The following is a 22,162-nucleotide window of genomic DNA, read 5'->3' as shown; positions in this document are numbered from 1 at the left end:
TTGAGGGTGGGAGGAAATGTTCTTGGAGCATAGCTAAGGTTACTCACAATTAATATGAATGCACTTAATTGTCACGGATCACAACACACAGGAAATGCAAACTTGCCGACCTGTGTTCTGATTGCATGTTAATGTAACCTTTTCTCTGCAATAGTCTGTGTGTTGGGAACTGCCATGCAAAACACAGCTGCTTAATTCACTTTATTTTTTAATTACCACCTGTGGACTACATAAGGACAAGCTTTACTGCAAGTGCTCTTTCATGGTAGTTGAATAATTAATTTCACTTTCAACAAAAGTAGATGCCTATGATCTTGGAAGAAAAAAATCCTACGTCAAAAGGACTTTCTGGCCAGAGTAAAATGACAAAAAATAGTTGACAGCCACAAAGTTATCACCCTGCAGTACTACACTGTCAAAGACTTGTGTGGCTGCTCTAAGGGGTTGTTTAAGTGACCTGAGCATCAACTCTGGCTCCTTCTTTGGCACTAACTTGGTATAAGGAGGAACTTTGCATGCAGAGAAAATGCAACTCATCCTGTAGTTTTGCCAAAAGGGCTCAGTTCTCCTTCTCTCATTGACCATAGAAGACAAACTGTATGCTTATGTTTGAGCAACAACGATGTTCCTATACATTTATTTAAAATCCCTTTAGCGTAGATCTTTGTCTTAGTAAGGATATATTCTGTATCTATCAGATTGTAATTCTGTGGTAGCGGTATCCTATATGTACTGCTATACAAATACCTGATATCTACTTTTGGCAATGTAGTTTGAGGTGACAAATGAACACAGGGCACTATGGTGTTTTATCTGTATACCTATTTTGATAAACTGTAGAATTACATGCAGCTCAACTCTCTCCATGCTTGCTCAGTGCAGCGTAACATACAGGTAACTGCCAAAATAATGGAAACACTTGAGTAAATGAGCGATACAAAGTATATTGAACACACAGGTGTGGTTCCTGAGTTAATTAAACAATTAACATTCAATCCTGTTGGCCATTATTTTGGCTATCATGGCTATGCATTTTCCACCACCTTCAACAAGATACCAAATTATGGAATTTCCTGTGGTGGAATATTGTTGCGTACCTACAATAGAGTTCCAGACACTTGTAGAATATATCCCAAGGTGTACTGAAACTGTTCTGGCACGTGGTGGCCAAATGCCCTATTAAGACACTTTATTTAGGTGTTTTTATTTTATTTAGAAAGTTACCTGTATTTTCAGAGACCATGTGAGAAATATATATTGTGGCATGCGATAACAAAGGTCAATACAGCATACCTATTTGACCAATACAAAATGCTTCGTAATCACCACGTTTCCATAAGCAATTATAGACCATCAACGCTGAACTCGGCTATACAAAACTATTTTGAATGCTTTGTTTTCTTTCGTCTGTGTGTTTTAAGAATGCTTGCTATACCTTTCAATCAAGAAACGAAAGACCAATACGTGGGACTTAGAAATTCATTAAAACAGTGCTGTTTGTGGATCGCCAGGCACCTCCCTCCCTGATTACCTCTCCTTAACTCAGCAGAAAAAGTGAACGCTTCTAGTTCTGTAGTAGTGTTAGTCTTTTTCTCTGAGAGACTTGTGTTGCTCTGTAATGCGCCACAGCCAGTTAATGTCCTCCCGGTGGCCTGTGTTTGTGTAATAGTTTAATTGGCTGGGCTGTGCACCTGTTTGCCGGCCCAGGTGGCTGCAGGGCTGGTGCTGCAGTTCTTTCATCCCCCCTCGTCTCCCAGTCAGTCCAAAACAGATGTGTGGCAAGCAGTCCTCCAACATTCCCTCGCAGATGGCATCGCCCGAAGCAACCGCAAGCCCCATCCGTCTCCATGCTTCCAGTTTCCTCAAGCTGCCATTTTCTCTCCCCCCACTCCCCTCTTTTGTAAAACAATTACGCCTTGACCAATTATTCATCTCACACTTCTTTCTAAGCCCTTTTTAATTCTTTCATTTGGATATTCACTTCTTAATTTAGACCCGTCACGACGCCGGCTCTCACCACTTTCCAACGAGTGGTAATTCATTATCTTCTAATCCACTGACTTGATGCGAGATGCCAACTCACAGATAATCAAAGCTTCTTATTTTCTCATTTATGTATATGGAGTTAAAGTGTGGTGGTGTCATATTCAGTTATTTTTTTTATGGTGTTGCAGTGTGAGAGAAGTGCAACAGGGCTGGCAGCAGAAGTGCAGGAATTGAATATCACAAAAGCAAATAAGTATTTCTAAACCTTTTTTCCCACCCACTCATGCACAAACTCGACAGGCTTTTGTCATGTACATTTATATTTTTCAGGCTCCGCTTCCCACTACTAAGTTCACTTCTTCGTGGGGATAATTTTCCTCTCAAACAACATGGTTGGAGCTCTCCCCCTCTGAGCTACCTCTACCTGTCCCGATGCTCCACCAATACCTTCAAAGAGGAAGTAAGAGCGTTCTTAGGTCCTACACAGGGAACACACTGCTTCACACTTTCAAGGGCCCAGCTTTGGAGTTCCTCGTGCTAAGCCTTTAGTATTAGTCTGACTCCCTTCAAATCCCAGCAGTGAGTTCCATATAAAATGTGCTCGACTCTCAGATCCTCCAGACAGATTCAGACCAAAATTGAACTTGCCACCAACTTTTCATTATGTGGGAAAATCTTCATAGCATGACTGTAACATTTTCTCTGGGGCAATTTGGGGGCCTTTGTGTGCAGGCATCTGTGATTTGCTGCTGACGCTAGGAGTTTTCTCCTTCTCTGGGTCAGGACTGGAGAGTCAAGATGGAGCATTGTACTGTAGTGATCTCACAGCTACTGCCAGGGTATCTATGTGTCTCTCAGTCTCACCAGCTTTACCCCGGCTTAATGCCTGTAGCCACGCACTACAGAAGGTAACGCAGAGCGCTGGTAATGGGCTTAATAGTAGCTTTGAAGTGGGGATGCTTCTTTACAGGAGGCAGTTCATCAGCCTTGATTGACCGAAGATAACAAAATGATTGACTGAGAAACAATTAAACACCCACCAAGTGACTGACTGTGGAAGATGGTTTTCAGAAAAGTTACGCTTTGAAACGTACATGACCTCCGATACATTTTGTCATGTCTGTAGTTTGTTTGTTAGCGAATCTTTGGTGTACATTTCTTTGCAATAACACCTTTGTCGAAGGTCTTTGCTGAATCCCAAAAGACGGCTTCCAAAAATCGTAGGAGGTTTCTTGACGTTTGGAAAAAAAGGCACGTCTAAAATGATAAATATACTCCATTTTCGAAAACGGCAGCTATATTCCCGATAGCCAGTCATATTGACCAACCTTAAATAAAAATAGGCCTTAGTTATTGTATTTTACTGAATAACCACCAAACGTGAAATAGTAGTTATTTGTGATTTACAATGACAAATCACTTAAATGTAAATCCACTAAAACATGATCTACCACAATGTTGAGTGGATGATGGCTTATTACAGCCAGGTTGACAGTCAGCGAAGAGCTCTTAGTCTTTTGGATGTAAAGAGAGTGTCTCCTCAAGCTGAGAGCTGAAGCCTGGTTATGGGAAGTGTATTCATGTAATAAAGAGTCAACACTGTGCTGACAGATGTTTCTGGAGTGAGTTTGGGAAGACACGTAAGGTGCCAGCCCAGTCTGCCAGAGATGCTTTATTACAGCGAGGGGAGAGAATGTGTTCTCTACAGCTAAATCAAACTCGACGCCGGTCCAAGAAAGTTGATATACGGCTTTATAAAACACGATGTCTTCAAAGGGGTTCAAAAGTATATTGTGTTTTCTCATATTTCAGTGGCATATTTGTCAGGAAATACGTTCCCAAAGCCTTAAATCTTATGGCCAAATGTGTTATAACCAAGACAGAAAGCCATAATATTCATGTCTGCTAGCTTTAGAATGGGCGTGTTCTTGGTGTTCTAATGATGGAGTTTTTGAAAATATCCAGTGCAGCGTTTGACAAAGCTCTCCTACAAGCACAGAGAGGGCAAGATAGTCACAGCACGGACTTTTTGGGTCAAGCTGCCCTTCCTTTCCCAGCTCCGCTCTGGGACATAATGGAAACTTGCCGTTTGATTTTGACCAAACTATCAAACTCCAGGAAGTAAGAAATAAAGTTATCAAAACTTCACCTCTCGGTCCGTGAAATAAATTGTTTTACCATGGTGATGGAGTGAAACAGGGTTTGAAGAACTCAGCCAGGGTCGTCTACGCTGTGGGACTTGACTCTCCAGACTCCAAATGTTATTATAAACTGTCCTGCACCCCCCTAGGCTACAGACAAGCCCATTTTTTTTGCACTGGCACTTGTTAAGGAGAAATAGGTTTTGGAAATTAGAAAAATAATCTTTGCATGGGCCCAAGAGGCATGGTATTGCAATGTGTTGTTTTTGTAGTTAACACAATTTATTTATTTGACTCTCCCCATTTGTTTTCTGTTCCCATTCTAATAATTTCCAGCAATAAATTGGCTAAACTGATTTTTGGGGGGGATTTTTTTACCAGATTATCATGAACAGTAGAGCACACAACAAGTTGTGACAGACAGGCCTGCTTTAAACTTTACAATTGACAACGAACCATGCTTAATTAAGAGGCAATCTTTCACATGCACATTTCTTGTACATTCCACTATAACTTCTACACACTCAGAAAAGAGTGGGTTAGCTAGGTTAAAACTATCACGTCTCTGACTTCATTGCAGCCTTTTTTCCCAGAGGCAGTAAAGGAGCCGAAGATCCAAATGTCCTCAGTGACTGAGCACATTTTAAGAGAGATGCCCATTTCCTTTTATGACACCATATGTTAACCTCAGCGGTAGCCATATCTACGGGAGCCCTGGAGCGAGGCATACATAATGCACATATCTGATTTGAATTCCATATTGATTTAGTTAGAAATTGTATTACGGCACAGGTACAGGGGGATAATTGTCGTGCTATTGCTCTACATCCACTACCCCATGGCCATTGCAATTTCTACAACTTCCGTTTCCTTGTTTATTGTTTTGTCGATGCAGAGCTTCTATTTATAGTAGTTTCAATATATAATTTCTGTGGAYGTTGTCATGTTGCCCAGGCATGTGGTTCTCTGTGGAATGACAGTTCACAGTGGTCTGCTGTCAGAAACGACTCTGTCTTTTAGGGGCAGTGGAAAAGTATCTAGATAGAAACATTGTGAGTTAACTGTTAACTCCACCACACTCCTGTTGTGTGGTGGAATCCGCAAAGAGCAAAAAAGAAAGGGAAAAAGCCATAAAGCAAGAATACAACTAAACACTTTATTACAATATATATATATTTACATGTCACTTACATGCCTGTCTTATGTGAAACAATATCTTAAATGATCAGTTTTTTTCATAGCTCTTTGCAAAGATATTCTATCATTACGATGAGGGAGGTGGCACTATGATTCCTTTCCAGGCTGTCAAGATAAAAAGAGACGCAAACTTACTAGGGGGTGAGGAGTCTGTAATTGTGTAGGTCCTATACTGCTCACCACATCAAACAAGCGTCATTCATCCTCAGATCTTCCACACAGGTATAGCTATATATAAGCCCTATTTCAATTAATGGGCCTGATCAATCACGAATGCTTTAGTAACTCCACAGTAGTTTTCCCCTCTACTTCCCTCTATCATCGGCGCAGGAGGAGCCTTGTGCTGTTTAGGAGATAATTGCACATTTCAGGAGTGTTTTGTGCTCCGCGGGGGGTCATTTAGAAGTGTCTGGGGAAGTGCGCCGAGCTTTCCCCCTGTCCCCAGTCACTAAGTTGATTTCATCATGATGTTGCTTCTTCACTTTCCCTTCACACATGTTGCTGCCTTCAGCGCTTTCTTTGTCTGCACTCAATCACCTCCACCCTTCTTCCCTTAACTCCACATGCCTGGAACATTAATTTATGTTGTGGGTTTTGATGTGCAGTCATTTTGTGACCATTTTTTTATGGGGGGGGGGGGGGGGGGTATCCTGCTGAGAGTCAAATGCCAGTAGAGGCGTCGGGCACTTCCGATGCCAGGCAATCATATTCGCAGGGTGCTGACACCGGGAATATTGTCCCTCGGAGTACGCCGCTGGGCTTTCACCCCTGTCCGACTCTCTGAAATCCAATATCTCTGTTGCCTCTCTCTCTCGCCTCTCTTGCTAGCCAGGAAGGTTAATGTGTCTTTGTAGTCATTCACATGACCACTCCACCGATGCCTGGTGCTGTCCACTCTCCCCGGTGTGAAATTAGCCATGCGTTTGCAGTGCTTTCTACATGGTTTCGACAGTGGTTTCTACAGGGTAGGGACGCTCCCATTGTGACTGTGTTCAAAGCAAAGATAATTACTTCTATTCTCTGCTCTGCCCCCGTACCTACAGTACCAGTCAAAAGTTTGGAAAAAAGTTTGGACACACCTACTCATTCCAGGGTTTTTCTTTATTTTTACAATATTTTCTGCATTGTAGAATAATAGTGAAGACCCAGAGTTACCTCTGCTGCAGAAGATACGTTCATTAGAGTTCAATTATTCACAGAGTTCAACACATCTCAACATCAACTGTTCAGAAGAGACTGCGCGAATCAGGCCTTCATGGTCGAATTGCTGCAAAGAAGCCACTACTAAAGGACACCAATAAGAGGAAGAGACTTGCTTGGGCCAAGAAACAGGAGCAATGGACATTAGACCGGTGGAAGTCTGGCCTTTGGTCTGATGAGTACACATTTTGTGATTTTTGGTTCCAACCACTGTGTCATTGTGAGACGCAGAGTAGGTGAGCGGATGATCTCCGCATGTGTGGTTCCCAGCGTGAAGTATGGAGGAGGAGGTGTGATGGTATGGGGGTGCTTTGCTGGTGACACTGTCTGTGATTTATTTAGAATTCAAGGCACACTTAACCAGCATGGCTATCACAGCATTCTGCAGCGATACGCCATCCCATCTGGTTTGCGCTTAGTGGGACTATAATTTCTTTTTAAACAGGACAATGACCCAAAACACACCTCCAGGCTGTGTAAGGGCTATTTTGACCAAGAAGGAGAGTGATGGAGTGCTGCATCCACAATCACCTGACCTCAACCCAATTGAGATGGTTTGGGATGAGTTGGACTGCAGAGTGAAGGAAAAGCAGCCAACAAGTGCTCAGCATATGTGGGAACTCCTTCAAGACTGTTGGAAAAGCATTCCTCAAAAAAGCTGGTTGAGAGAATGCAATGGGTGGCTACTTTGAAGAATCTAAAATCTAAAATAAATGTTTATTTATTAAAAAATGTTTTGGTAAAACTACACGATTCCATATGTGTTATTTCATATTTTTGATGTCTTCACTATTATTCTACAAAGTAGAAAATAGTAAAAATAAAGAAAAAACCCTTCAATGAGTAGGTGTGTCCAAACTTTTGACTGGAACTGTACCCGTCATCAAAATGGATCTGCTAGAGAGGACAGAGGAGGCAGTGGAGTAAAAGTGTACTTCATTTGAGAGCTGTGTGTGGTCGGGACAGCTGAGCATTTCAATCCACTCTAGGAAGAAGGAAGAAAGAACCAAGTGAAATGATTAGGGTTGCGTCTCAAATTACACCCTTTTTTCTAACACAATGCCATCTCTGTGTTTCCCTTCTTCTTTCTTTTCATCGGTGCCTATTGAGAACACAACATTCCATATTAATCATACTTCCAGGTGTTTCATATTTTGACCTTTCTCCTTCCTGGTTTGTGTACATCCAATGCCCAGAGGGCAGAGGAGATATACAGGAGGTCAAGGTCAGGGTGTGGAAAGGCTATGCCATTCATTAAGTCGTATTCACAAAGATGTATGCATTTTCATTCATTAATTAGCTACTCAACACTATTTTCTTGGTTTTGCAAAGGTCATAACCTTTCAGACAGGCAATTGTTTGAGGATACTGATGCACGTTTTATATAAGCTATAACAGCTTCTGAAAGGACACGCATGGACAAATTTGAAATTGTATCATTCTTGAGAATGTGAATTTAACATCTTCTGTCTGACCAAAAAGCAAAATGGAGATGTTGCGTGCTAACTGCAGTCATTGGTATTCAGCATGTTCTTGTTATCACTATGACTGATTTACATTGTAGTTTATACCCTTTACAGTAACTTCGGTGAAAACGTATTTACCCCTTTTTGGATTTTCTCTATTTTTGCATAAAAAGTCATATTAGATAAAGGGAACCCGAGTGAACAAATAACACAATGTTTTGATACTTATTTTATTTATTTAATACAAAAAGTTAACACCCAATGTAAAAAAGTAATTGCTCCCTTACACTCAATAACTGGGTGTGCCACCTTTCGCTGCAATGACTGCAACCAAGCACATCTTGTAGTTGTTGATCAGTCTCTCACATCGCTGTGGAGGAATTTTGGCCCATGCAGAACTATTTTAACTCGGCTACATTTGTTGGTTTTCGAGCATGAACTGCTCTTTTCAGGTCCTGCCACAAAATCTCAATTGGGTTTAGGTCTGGACTTTAACTTGGCCATTCCAAAACATTACATTTGTCTTGATACATGGCCAAAGTGTGCTTCAGCTCACGGACAGATGGCCAGACATTCTCCTTTAGAATTCTCTGATACAGAGCAGAATGCATTTTTCCCTTCAATGATGGCAAGTTGTCCAGGTCCTGAGGCAGCAAAGCATCCCCAAACCAAACACTACCACCTCCATGCTTAACCTTTGATATTTTTTATTTTTTTATTTCACCTTTTATTTAACTAGGTAGGCCAGTTGAAAACAAGTTCTCATTTACAACTGCGACCTGGCCAAGATAAAGCAAAGCAGTGCGACACAAACAACACAGTTACACATGGTATAAACAAACGTACAGACAATAACACAATAGAAAAATCTATATACAGTGTGTGGAAATGTAGTAAGATGAGGGAGGTAAGGCAATAAATAGGCCATAGTGGCGAAATAATTACAGTTTAGCATTAACACTGGAGTGATAGATGTGCAGAAGATGAATGTGCAAGTAGAGATACTGGGGTGCAAAGGAGAAGAAAAAAATATATATGGGGATGAGGTAGTTGGGTGGGCCATTTACAGATGGGCTGTGTACAGGTGCAATGATCGGTAAGCTGCTCTGACAGCTGATGCTTAAAGTTAGTGAGGGAGATGTAAGACTCCAGCTTCAGTGATTTTTTTTGCAATTCATTCCAGTCATTGGCAGCAGAGAATTGTAAGGAAAGGCGGCCAAAGTAGGAGTTGGCTTTGGGGATGACCAGTGAAATATACCTGCTGGAGTGCGTGCTACGGGTGGGTAATGCTATGGTGACCAGTGTGCTGAGGTAAAACGGGGCTTTACCTAGCAAAGACTTATAGATGACCTCGAGCCAGTGGGTTTGGCGACGAATATGAAGCGAGGGCCAGCCAACGAGAGCATACAGGTTGCAGTGGTGGGTAGTATATGGAACTTTGGTGACAAAACGGCTGGCACTGTGATAGACTACATCCAATTTACTGAGTAGAGTGTTAGAGGCTATTTTGTAAATGACATCGCCAAAGTCAAGGATCTGTAAGATAGTCCGTTTTACGAGGGTAAGTTTGGCAGCATGAGTGAAGGAGGCTTTGTTGCGAAATAGGAAGCCATTTCTAGATTTTATTTTGGATTGGAGATGCTTAATGTGAGTCTGGAAGGAGAGTTTGCAGTCTAACCAGACACCTAGAATATGTGGACAACTACAAATTCCTAAGTCAGAACCGTCCAGAGTAGTGATGCTAGACGGGTGGGCGGGTGCGGGCAGCGATCGGTTGAAGAGCATGCATTCAGTTTTACTTGCATTTAAGAGCAGTTGGAGGCAACGGAAGGAGTGTTGTATGGCATTGAAGCTCGTCTGGAGGTTAGTTAACACAGTGTCCAAAGAAGGGCCAGATGTATACAGAATGGTGTTGTCTGCATAGAGGTGGATCAGAGAATCACCAGCAGCAAGAGCGACATCATTGATGTATACAGAGAAAAGAGTTGGCCCGATAATTGAACCCTGTGGCACCCCCATAGAGTGTGCCATATGTCCGGACAACAGGCCCTCCGATTTGACACACTGAACTCTGTCTGAGAAGTAGTTGGAGAACCAGGCGAGGCAGTCATTTGAGAAACCAAGGCTGTTGAGTTTGCCGATAAGAATGCTGTGATTGACAGAGTCGAAAGCCTTGGCCAGGTCAATGAAGACGGCTCCACAGTATTGTCTTTTATCGATGGTGGTTATGATATCGTTTAGGACCTTGAGCGTGGCTGAGGAGCACCCATGACCAGCTCGGAAACCAGATTGCATAGCGGAGAAGGTACGGTGCGATTCGAAATGGTCAGTGATCTGTTTGTTAACTTGGCTTTTGAAGACTTAAGAAAGGCAGGCTAGGATAGATATAGGTCTGTAACAGTTTGGGTCTTGAGTGTCTCCCCCTTTGAGTGGCATGACCGTGGCAGCTTTCCAATCTTTAGGGATCTCAGACGATACGAAAGAGGTTGAACCGGCTAGTAATAGCACTTGCACACAACTGCGGTGGATAATTTTAGAAAGAGAGGGTCCAGATTGTCTAGCCCAGCTGATTTGTGGGGTCCAGATTTTGCAGCCCTTTCATAACATCAGCTATCTGGATTTGGGTGAAGGAGAAATGGGGGTGGCTTGGGCAAGTTGCTGTGGGTGGTGCAGAGCTTTTGATCGGAGTAGGAGTAGCCAGGTGAAAAGCATGGCCAGCCGTAGAAAACTCTTATTGAAATTCTCGATTATCGTAGATTTATCGGTGGTGACAGTGTTTCCTAGCCTCAGTGCAGTGGGCAGCTGGGAGGAGGTGCTCTTATTCTCCATGGACTTTACAGTGTCCCAGAACTTTTTGGAATTTGTGCAACAGGATGCAAATTTCTGTTTGAAATAGCTAGCCTTTGCTTTCCTAACTGCCTGTGTATATCGCGGGGGCTATTTGATGCTAATGCAGTACGCCACAGGATGTTTTTGTTCTGGACAAGGGCAGTCAAGTCTGGAGTGAACCAAGGGCTATATCTGTTCTTAGTTCTAMATTTTTTGAATGGGGCATGCTTATTTAAGATGGTGAGGAAAGCACTTTTAAAGAATAACCAGGCATCCTCTACTGACGGAATGAGGTCAATATCCTTCCAGGATACCCGGGCCAGGTCGATTAGAAAGGCCTGCTCGCTGAAGTGTTTTAGGGAGTGTTTGACAGTGACGAGGGGTGGTCGTTTGACTGCGGATGCAGGCAATGAGGCAGTGATGTCTGAGATCCTGGTTGAAGACAGCAGAGGTGTATTTAGAGGGCAAGTTGGTCAGGATGATATCTATGAGGGTGCCTGTGTTTACGGATTTCAGGTATGAGGTTTTTACTGTGGAATGAAGGGTTTAGTTTTTACTAGACATAACGAGATCCATGTCGTCCAAAGTTTGCCAAAACGTACCTGAAAGATCGTCAAGACTCCTGGAAGAATGTTCTTTGGACACATTTAGTCATAAGTGGAACTTTTCTTGATCAACAACTAGAGGAAGCGTTTGGTTGCCATCATTACAGCTAAAGGTGGCACATCCAGTTTTTGAGTGTAAACGGGCCCTACCTTTTCACACACAGTCATTGGGTGTTGCATAGCTTTATTTATAACTTCATTAATTTATCAACATGTTATATTATTTGTTCACTCAGGTTCCTTTTATCTAATAGTAGGTTTTAGCTGAAGATTTAATAACATTCAGTGTCGTTATTCTGCAACATTTTAGAAAATCTGAAAGGGGGCAAATATTTCATGGCACTGTATATGTGTGGGCATTTGACATCATTCCCATTGGGCGTGCTATTCTGATTCTTTCAGTAAGTCATTGCATTGATTGGTGGGAAATGGCCGTAGCCTTCAGAATGCAGAATCATAAGGCTGGAAGCCTCCATGTGCTCGGTTTCAGGTTCTAATGTCAAGAGCAATTTGTTGCTAAGAGCTCAAGGCCTCAAGTGGAATGCAGCAGTGCTGAATAGGTCAGGAGTGGCAGAGTGGGACAGAGGTATGGCTCAGCCCATAATACAATATGAAATATATTGCTCTCAATGACACAATACTCCCCGATGCCAGTCCCAATTAAATAACACAACAAGAATGAACAATGTTGGGCCACTGGCTGAAATCAATGTGCCTGAAAGGCATCACAACACAGGCCAACTGATCAGTCTGACAGAAAGACTGAACGCGTGTCAGATTCCACAGCCAGCAATGAACAATTCCAGTCGAGTCGGTTGCATTGGCTGTTGCACAAAAGCAAAGCATTCTCTCCAGCATCAATTACATTTCCCATGCCAAATCTGTCTGTAGCAATATGATTAACACCACTCAGTAAATCCATTCAACACCACATATGGCATACTTGATAGTGACACACCACGGCAGCTTATTATTTCATTATAGGGAATTGCATTGCCTTGTTCGTGAGCTACATACACGGTGGCAGCAAAGGTCAGATGTATAAATGTTTCCATTTGGGAACTTGAAGACAGATGAAGTATTAGTTATTATTGCCTCCCAATAACTATTCTTGTTGGCAGGGAAGATTAACTCAAAATATGAAGCTGACATAGGAAACGAAATGTAGAAGATTTGTTGCTATCTGAACGGACAGGAAATTCCTTATATATCTCTGTGCCGTGCGTAAATAAGCATTATCAACACATTGTTCACGTTTGCATCCGTGCTCTGGGTCCAGACTGTGAAATCATCTCATATAGTTCTGGGTTTTGTGGCACCTAACATAAAWACAGCATAATTGTGTCTTTACCAGCAGAAATAGTTATACATAAAAAATTGCTACTTTTTCATTTTGGCAGCGGAATGTACTGTACATGATTGTGGAAAGTAACACAATTTGTTGACACTTATCTCCAAGATTATATCCATCAATATTTCATGGACAAGTTCCACCCCAAGTTAATGAGATCCTTGAATTCATGCCACAAATTGATTAAAGGAGGAAGCTGAAAGGGAATTGGATCCTATTTGGCTTTTGTGCTGTTGCAGCTTTGACAGACAGACAGACCGATGGACAGCCATACAGACGGATGGACAACATAGAGAGACAACACAGACATACAGACAGAATGAGACCCACACTTTAAATCCTAGCTCCACTATTCATCCACTTTAGTCACCTCCAAACGAACGCTGCTTGATTTCCCTGCAGTGAAGAGATAGTCGCCTCAAAACAATAAAAGCTTGTGACAACATGCTAGGGAAAGGAGGCATCTTCACTTAACCAGCTGTCAGTGTTTTCTGTGAAGTAGCAACGTTTTTTTGCTTTGTTTACTTCCCATCTTGTTGAGGAAGTGGATATGTTGAGGCACAGGTTATTTCAACCACACGGATTGTGTCATATCACTGTCCAGTGTATCAGGTCAGGCTAGATGAAATGTAATCTGCCTGAGCTACGAACGTGATCACCCGATGCATCTCAATTGGTTGTCATGGCAGCTTTTGCGGCCACCTGTTTTACACTCCTTGACATTGTATACGACCACCCGGTATCGGCGGCTGCGTCTCAGGTCACACAGAGCACTGTGTAATAATCAGAATAACCTCTCCACAAATATTTGCTTAATTTCAACCATGTCGCCTCTTTCCCCTCTTTTTCGATGTCTCACGTAAGTCATTTGCTCCTACCACCTCTGTATTGATGTCGGGCTGTCATAAACAGCACATGATTGTGCATTACATTGAGCCGGGCTCGATTGTTTCCCCGAGATCCCATTTCTGCTCTCCGGTTTAGCTAACTGTGTTTGCATGCAATAAGCTGCCTGCCGCAAAGCAGATCCCGTGAAGGGAAGTGGCAAACATTGAACCGCGAGGCTCACCTCAGTAAACAGTTATACATTTTGGACATTGTGCTGAGTGGTTTTATAACAAAGAAGATCATTGTGCTGTACTGTACAGCGTAATGGTAGTAAGTCGCAAATTGAGTTGGGCTTGGCCCGGTAATGCATTTTGAGGAATGGGTTCGGAGGGCTTCAGTAGCCTTAATAATTCTCAATTTATTTTGCTGCAGATCAAATAAATACCTCACTTCACCTCAGAGGAACAGCCTCGGGCCAGTAAGCATCGTTCCTAATCGAGGGTCTTCTCTGACTGCCGAGTCAATACAAATGATTTTAATATGCATGTTCTTATTGCGTTGAATCATTGTCAAGAAGGCAAAATAAATCATTGAATTATGGCCCTTTAATGCTACAAATTGCTCAGTGCGTTTTGTGTTATTGACAATCGAGCGGCAAGAGCAAGTGATGCTAATGACATAATCTAGGTGTGATCGGGGGGTCAGCCCCTGTCTCACTCACTCTCCGCCACATACCCATCGCTGACAAACAGTCTCATCTGCACTGGATCATTTGCTGTCTCCAGATACGCTTGTGGTTTATTGCCAATTATCTCCCGCGATCCATTATCGATTACAGTGTTATCTTTCTTGCATTGCTTAATCTTTTGGTGGCACTACAGCACGCTGCGGGGGGGCCTAGAATCACACTGCTAGACCACAGGAGCAGGACGTATGATGGATGATTGTTCATTTGCCTGTAAATGATTATGTGATACACATTCTAGCAGTTAGTGTTACAAAAAAGGGGGCTGTGTTGATTTGCGATTCTATCTCTCATCAATAGATTCTCCACAGAAATAAACCAGGAAAAATAGAGAYAATTTTTGTGGAGATGATCATTCTCCTCATTGACAATGAAACCAATACCACCAATTACTTTTCACGTATGATTCAACAGCTGTTAGTCTGGCTCCGAACGACAGTATGTACGTTGTCTGACTTAGTTTTCTGACTGTCTGTTTTTTTAGCTGGGTGAACAACTTTGGCCATGAAGGACTGGGCCTCCTCTTGGACGCATTGGACAAGTTGCTGGATAAGAAACAGTAAGCTTCTTACATTTGAACTAATGTTCTTCTCAATACGCTCTACACACTGTCTAAATCTGTCATTCTTTTCCTTTCTCAACTCTTTTTCAGGCAAGAAAGTATCGACAAAAGAAATCAGCATAAGCTGATCCAATGTCTCAAGGCCTTCATGAACAATAAGGTGTGTACTTGTTTGGGTTGGTCCAAGGCTTTCATTCCAAAAGTTTTACTTACTGCAGTTGCTCTTGATTCCTGAGTGTTTTTAGATCGCCATGTAGCAGGACTCAATTGGCACCCAAAGTTGGCCCTGAACCACTTGAACAATCAATGTAATCATTTATTCTGCTTTTTACATCGACTCAAAGTGACTCCGAGGAGGGAAGAGAAGGACTCTACGGTGCAGAGGTGGTTCTGTATTCACCTTAAAGTGCTCCAAACAGAGACTGAATTTCTATAGCTTCAATGCCTCAATTTCAATGGCAAACCTGGAATAAAGTCTTATTCACATTGAAAAGGAGCAAGAGCGGTAGAAATGAAATCAATCAAAAGTGATATCACTTTATACCCCGTATGTAGTCATCTCAAAATCCTGTATGATGAAACCGGGTTGGTTGTTTTTCCTATCTAGAATGGCTGGACATTGACAAGTGCTATTACAGGCAAGTAAAGCGGAGCTAATTTGCCATGTTGAGCCCATTGTCACCAAGTATTTAATTATTCTTTTTTGGGAAGCAGCACTGTCTCATCTCTTGAAAGTAGCATAAAAATCCCCATATGTGGTCAAGTATGCCTGTTGCTTGAATCTGAGATAGATTTAAAGGTAGTAGAGGACTATAAGTATTTGTCCCCACAGCCCTGTCCTGAATTGGCTTAATTCATCATAATCTCAATTTTCCCTTGGCCTCTATGTCCCTCTTTAAAAGTGAATTAGGGCTAACTATTACTTAAATTAGAGGTTCTTTGTAAAGTTAGTAGTTCTTTTTTTAACTGTAAGTGAGCGATCTCTATGAATGCAAATGCTCTCATTAATTTATACCCTACGGACACTTTTTCTTTTCTTCCTCTCTTACACGTCTACAGTATGGACTACAAAGGATTCTGGAAGATGAGCGGAGCTTGCTTCTCCTGGCCAGGGCCATTGACCCCAAACAGACCAGTATGATGACTGAGATCGTCAAGATCCTCTCAGCTATCTGTATCATTGGAGAGGAAAACATGTATGTTCACTGCAACATACTTCATTAGCGACACTCATCCAGCATTATTACATCCTCAATGTCACTCTCTGTTCCATGCATTGTCTTCCTCCCCACTTCTCCCTCTAGCAACGTAATACCGTCATGTACATTATGAGATTAAGGGAATATATTTGTAAGCCACAGGAGGCTGCTGAGGGGAGGACGGCTCATAATGATGGCTGGAATGGAGTGAATGAAATGGTATCAGACATTTTTTGTTGTTGATGAATTCGATACCATTCCATGTATTCCGTTCCAGCCATTACTATGAGCCCATCCTCCCCACTTATGGTGTCACCAACCTCCTGTGTTGTAGACAATCTGTCACTGGCCCCAGCACAATACATTCTGTGCACTCATTGCATTTGCAGCAAGGGCTTTGAGCTGTATCGGTGCACTGCCAGTTAACATGTTCTGATTTAGCAGTTTGGGCTGTGTAATGTATTTAAGTGCTCAGTGTTGTTGGCCATGAACACACAGCTTCGCTGACAGATTATAAATTGAATCCAGCGGAGCTCTTTTTTATTGTGTCTGCCACAGAGCTGGACTAGAATAACAATGGCACTTCAAAGTAGGTCTGCATGCAGCAGAGGAAAATAAACAAACTGACAAATACGAAAAACCCAGTTAAAACTGTTTTTCGCATATCAGCTTCTCTGAATGCGTCTGCGGGACCATGGTTTTGGCCCCCGCTATGTTCAATGTAGGAATGTAAAAATGTGTGTGTTGAAGACGCCTGTCTCAATCCTTCCAATGATCACAGCCATGTTTAAGCATGCACAGCTGATAGACAGAAAATAGAGCTGAGGCCTCACTTTCCGACAACCTCGTCTGCTAGAGAGCTACGCTGTGACGTCGGCTCATTCTCAACACCACAAACTAAGTGACGGAATCAAAGGGCGAACGCGAGGAGTTAAGCAGATGTAGCGCCTCTTTAAAGTTACAGTTTGAACAGGCATTAAAACCACTATGTCTGTACCCCCTGCACATGTCTGCAGCTTTATCACCCCTATCACATAGAAAAAGTCTGCTCCATTTATCTACAGTGCCAGTCAAAAGTTTTGACACACCCACTCATTCAAGGGTTTTTCTTTATTTTTACTATTTCTACGTTGTAGAATAATAGTGAAGACATCAAAACTATGAAATAACACATATGGAATCATGTAGTAACCAATATTTTTTTATTATATTTTGAGATTCTTCAAAGTAGCCACCCTTTGCCTTGATGACAGCTTTGCACACTCTTGGTATTTTCTCAACCAGATTCATGAGGTAGTCACCGGGAATGCATTTCAATTAACAGGTGTGCCTTGTTCAAAGTTAATTTGTGGAATTTCTTTCCTTCTTAATGCGTTTGAGCCAATCAGTTATGTTGTGACGGGGGGTATACAGAAGATAGCCCTATTTAGTAAAATACCAAGTCCATAGTATGGCAAGAACAGCTCAAATAAGCAAAGAGAAACGACAGTCCATCATTACTTTAGGATATGAAGGTCAGTCAATCTGGAGAATTTCAAGAACTTTGAACGTTTCTTCAAGTGCAGTCGCAAAAACCATCAAGTGTTATGATGAAACTGGCTCTCATGAGGACCACCACAGGAAAGGAAGACCGAGAGTTACCTCTGCTGCAGAGGATAAGTTCATTAGAGTTACAAGCCTCAGGAATTGCAGCCCAAATAAATGCTTCACAGAGTTCAWGTAACAGACACATCTCAACATCAACTGTTCAGAGGAGACTGCGTGAATCAGGCCTTCATGGTCGAATTGATGCAAAGAAACCACTACTAAAGGACACCAATAAGAAGGAGAGACTTGCTTGGGCCAAGAAACAGGAGCAATGGACATTAGACCAGTGGAAATCTGTCCTTTGGTCTGATGAGTCCAAATGTAAGATTTTTGGTTCCAACCACCGTGTCTTTGTGAGATGCAGAGTAGGTGAACGGATGGTCTCTGCATGGAGCATGGAGGAGGAGGTGTGATGGTGTGGGTGTGCTTTGCTGGTGACACTGTCTGTGATTTATTTAGATTTCAAGGCACACTTAACCAGCATGGCTGTCACAGCATTCTGCAGCGTTACGCCATCCCATCTGGTTTGCGCTTTGTGGGACTATCATTTGTCTTTCAACGTGAGGGCTATTGTGTAAGGGCTATTTAACCAAGAAAGAGAGTGATCGAGTGTTGCATCAGATGACCTGTCCTCCACAATCACCTGACCTCAACCCAATTGAAATGGTTTGGGATGAGTTAGACCGCAGAGTGAAGGAAAAGCAGCCAACGAGTGCTCAGCACATGTTGGAACTCTTTCAAGACTGTTGGGAAAGCATTCCAGGGGAAGCTGGTTGAAAGAATGTCGAGAGTGTGCAAAGCTGTTATCAAGGAAAAGGGAGGCTACTTTGAAGAATCTAAAATATAACAGATATTTTGATTTGTTTAACACTTTTTTGGTTACTACATGATTCCGTATGTGTTATTTCATAGTTTTGATGTCTTCACTATTATTCTACAAAGTAGAAAATAGTCCAAATAAAGAAAAAACCCTTGAATGAGTAGGTATGTCCAAACGTTTGACTGGTACTGTATATGTTACATTTATTACACACATATACTTCACATAATGGTTATAGGTCACTAATATTATTTCTAGGATTTCCAGTAAAATATAACACGATGATTAGTATTATATCCCTGGCAAAGTGTCCCCTTCCCAGTGCAAAGATTTGGATGGAGGCAAACTCACATAACACACATCAGTCTAATATAACCTATAAATGACTCGTTTTTGTCAACATACCTCCATCCTCCTCCCATGCCGTCACTGGGTTGGGTGGTACTCAGTGGGTAGACAGGGAGCACCCTGTGTAGGTTCTCCCCACATCTTCCCTCTCCTTGCTCCTCTGCAAGACTATTTTTGAGCAATGGGGAAGATCACAGGCATGGCTGGGTCATGAGACATCATTCTTCCCTGGGGACCCACGAACGCTTCAGCGCATCCTGGATGGCAAAGAGGCGAGAAACAGAAAAAAAAGAATGAGCTGAGAAAAAAACAAAAACAAAAGCTTCCACGCAGCTCTCTCTCTCTCTCTCTCTCTCTCTCTCTCTCTCTCTCTCGCCTAGTCTTTGTTGTGCTTCTCCAGTGTATAGGAGATAAAGGCACGACAGCAAACCTAGCATTTACAACCCCGATGAGAGAGGCCCCCATGTCTGATCTGATGGTGTGATAAAGGGACGCCAGCTAAATAACTTTTGTTTGCCGTTTACTGAAGTGGCTATTTAAACTGACTTCACCTACTTGTGTTGCAGCTTCTGTTTGTGTGCAGGCGCATAGCAACACATTTCTTTAGTGTGATGCCTTCGTCTGAAAATGACCAAATCATTATTCATCAAAGGTGCCCATGAGCGCTTGTAAACGGTCTCATTTGCTTTCACAACAATAGGTGTTTGTACACGTCAGTTCTGTACTCTTTTCCCTGTAATAAATCGATCCTGCCCTGGCATCGTCAACTACGTTTGATTATGAATAGCTTTTACTGTGGATGATATCAGCTACCAGGCGTTGTATGAGCATCACCAGAGTAATGAACTGTGGCTGCTAAATTGGTTACATACAATGTACAGTGTTGCCAACAAAGACAAAAAAATTGTCTTGGGTCCCCACAGAATGCCCCTGACAAAGGCACGGGAAGAGACGAGATGATATATGGGGATGAGGTGAACATGATCTTATCTTAAATGTCCTGTCGGTGGGGCGATAAAGGTGCTTGTTGACTTTTTTTGTCTGTTTTGCTTTCTCTCAGCCTGGATAAGATTCTGGCTGCCATGACAATTGCAGCAGAGAGGAATAACAAGGAGAGATTCGCTCCGATAGTGGAGGGACTGGAGAATCACGAAGCCCAACAGCTCCAGGTCAGTATATACAAAGCCTGTTCGGATACAGACACACTCATATAACATAAACACACACACACGCACATGCACACATTGATTCATGCACCGCTTTCTCCACATCTTTCCCTTAGAACCCATCTTAAAAATATCCACGTCAATTCACAACACTCTTTCAACCTGCCACTTACAGAATATCACATGTTGTAATGACTGTATTATTTTAATGCTAGTCTGCTTGGATTCGAGTCATACAACATTATTCTGCATTCATAGATATTAATTCACAAACTAGTTTAGCAACTCCAAGTTTTATCCATGATCTTAACTTGTTGACCTTTGAGGCAAGTTGTGGAAAGAAACACCTTTTTAAAACTCACATATATGCACATAATACAATAAATCACCCAAGTCTGCCATGTCATGTGCAATGGACAGAACTCGGCTCTAGCCAGTGTCATTCTCCAAAATGGCCTCTCGGCTTGGAGCCGGTGTTTGACACGGAGTCGACCGCGGGCTATTAAAATGCGTTGAAGGTTCTCTCCCCTGCCCTAATAATCATCATCTGCTTCACTAGAGAAGCCCTGCTCTGAAAAAGGACTCCTAAAAATAACACGAGACCAGAAGAGAGATGTTGACTGTCTGATATGTTTTTTTCTCATCCTCGTAATAAATACTTTTCATCTTTTTCTCAGTGTTGTCGAGGTGGGTCTCTGAGGACCCAGAGGAAAAGGGCTGCCATACAGCAATACACCTGTCTTTTCTTCTGTATTTTACTTTTCTTTCTCTGGCACTTTGCTGCACTCCAAATATTTTGAGGAACAAATCACTGCAAACCGTGTATTTAATAATTTGTGAAATAATTTGTCATGTGCAGAGTGGTGGATCTATGGGAAGGAGGGAAGGGGTGGGGGGGGGGGTAGGGAAGGGAAGGGAAGGGAAGGGAGGTAGAAAAGCCCTTTGATTGTTTTCCTCAATCCTAAAACTGCCGCAAATGAAAAGAGCCACCGCTAATTGTGAAGTAAATTAAACTACCTTGCTGATGCAGAAGGTTCAAAGAAATTAGAATACTTTTTAAAAACCTTCCGATGGTGCTGTGGATCCTGACTTTGTTAATGTGATTAAAATGGGTTTTGCCGATGGTTCGGGCTTTGCTCACTCCACTGTAGAGAGAAAGCCAGCCTGCATCCCAACTTTAAACCATCCCAGCAGTCCCACTTTTAATTACACTGACAGAAATCTCCTACTGTAAGCTCGGTTCACATGACGCCTGAGCCCCCCCCTCGCGTTGTCGCCAACCCCGGAAACAAGCGCCACAATAACCCTCCCTGAACCAATTCCACACAACAAACATTGTCGAGGTTTGTCTGCTTCGTATGATAGGAGGACAAATCTACATGTAGAGGAAGAGAAGTATGGACCTAGCTACTCATCCAGACAAAATAATTCTCGAAATATTTCTCTTGCTTTTGAACGGCTAAAGATGGAAGTAAAGTGATGAGAGTGAAGATAGTTTCAGCAAAGCTTCTAGTCTAGCGTCCCTGGCGGGTAGACTTCAGGCTTGGATGCCCAGTTCTTGGTCCAAGGCTCTGGAGGCCCTATTGGATCATTTAGAGGTCTGCTATGTTGCTGCTTGGCTCCATTGGCATGCTCTCAAAGCCACTGTCACATCCCCTTCCACACCACCAGCAGCACAGAACAGCCTAGGAGTTCTCCTTAAAGGGATACTTTGGGGTTTTGGCAATGAGGCTCTTTATCTACTTCCCCGGAGTCAGATTAACTCATGGATACCATTTTTATGTCTCTGTGTCCAGTATGAAGGAAGTTGGAGGTAGTTTTGTGAGCCAATGCTAACTATAGTATACCCATATCCAGTCAGTGCACTCATGCTAGTTACCATTGACTCGTGAAATGACACAGAGACATAAACATGGTATCTACGAGTTAATCAGACTCTGGGGACTCTGGGGAAATAGACAAGGAGTCTCATTGCCAAAATTAGTATCCCAAAGTATCCCTTTAAGCACACTGCTTTCCCGGGGCGCGGCAGGCCTGGCGCATATGTCTGTATGAAGATTCTCCATTAGCACCGACACATTCCCGTAAACCATAACACTGTTTGCCCTCACTCCACTGGATTAATACAAACC

The 22,162-nt window shown here is 42.5% G+C and overlaps 1 protein-coding gene across 1 annotated transcript in view; it reads left to right on the top strand.

Annotated features, from left to right (window-relative positions):
- Positions 1-22,162, top strand: part of LOC111967632 (protein diaphanous homolog 2-like) — a 622,518-nt gene that overhangs the window by 157,077 nt on the left and 443,279 nt on the right. Inside the window, 4 exon segments of the mRNA XM_023992819.2 lie at positions 14,833-14,907; positions 15,001-15,070; positions 15,970-16,106; positions 19,925-20,033. Of these exon segments, the coding sequence (XP_023848587.2) occupies positions 14,833-14,907; positions 15,001-15,070; positions 15,970-16,106; positions 19,925-20,033 (391 nt within the window).

Source organism: Salvelinus sp. IW2-2015, linkage group LG8 (genome assembly GCF_002910315.2).
Source record: "Salvelinus sp. IW2-2015 linkage group LG8, ASM291031v2, whole genome shotgun sequence".
NCBI classification, from domain to species: Eukaryota; Metazoa; Chordata; class Actinopteri; order Salmoniformes; family Salmonidae; genus Salvelinus; species Salvelinus sp. IW2-2015.
Note: the sequence above shows the minus strand (reverse complement) of the source record. Positions and strands in the feature narration are given on the sequence as shown.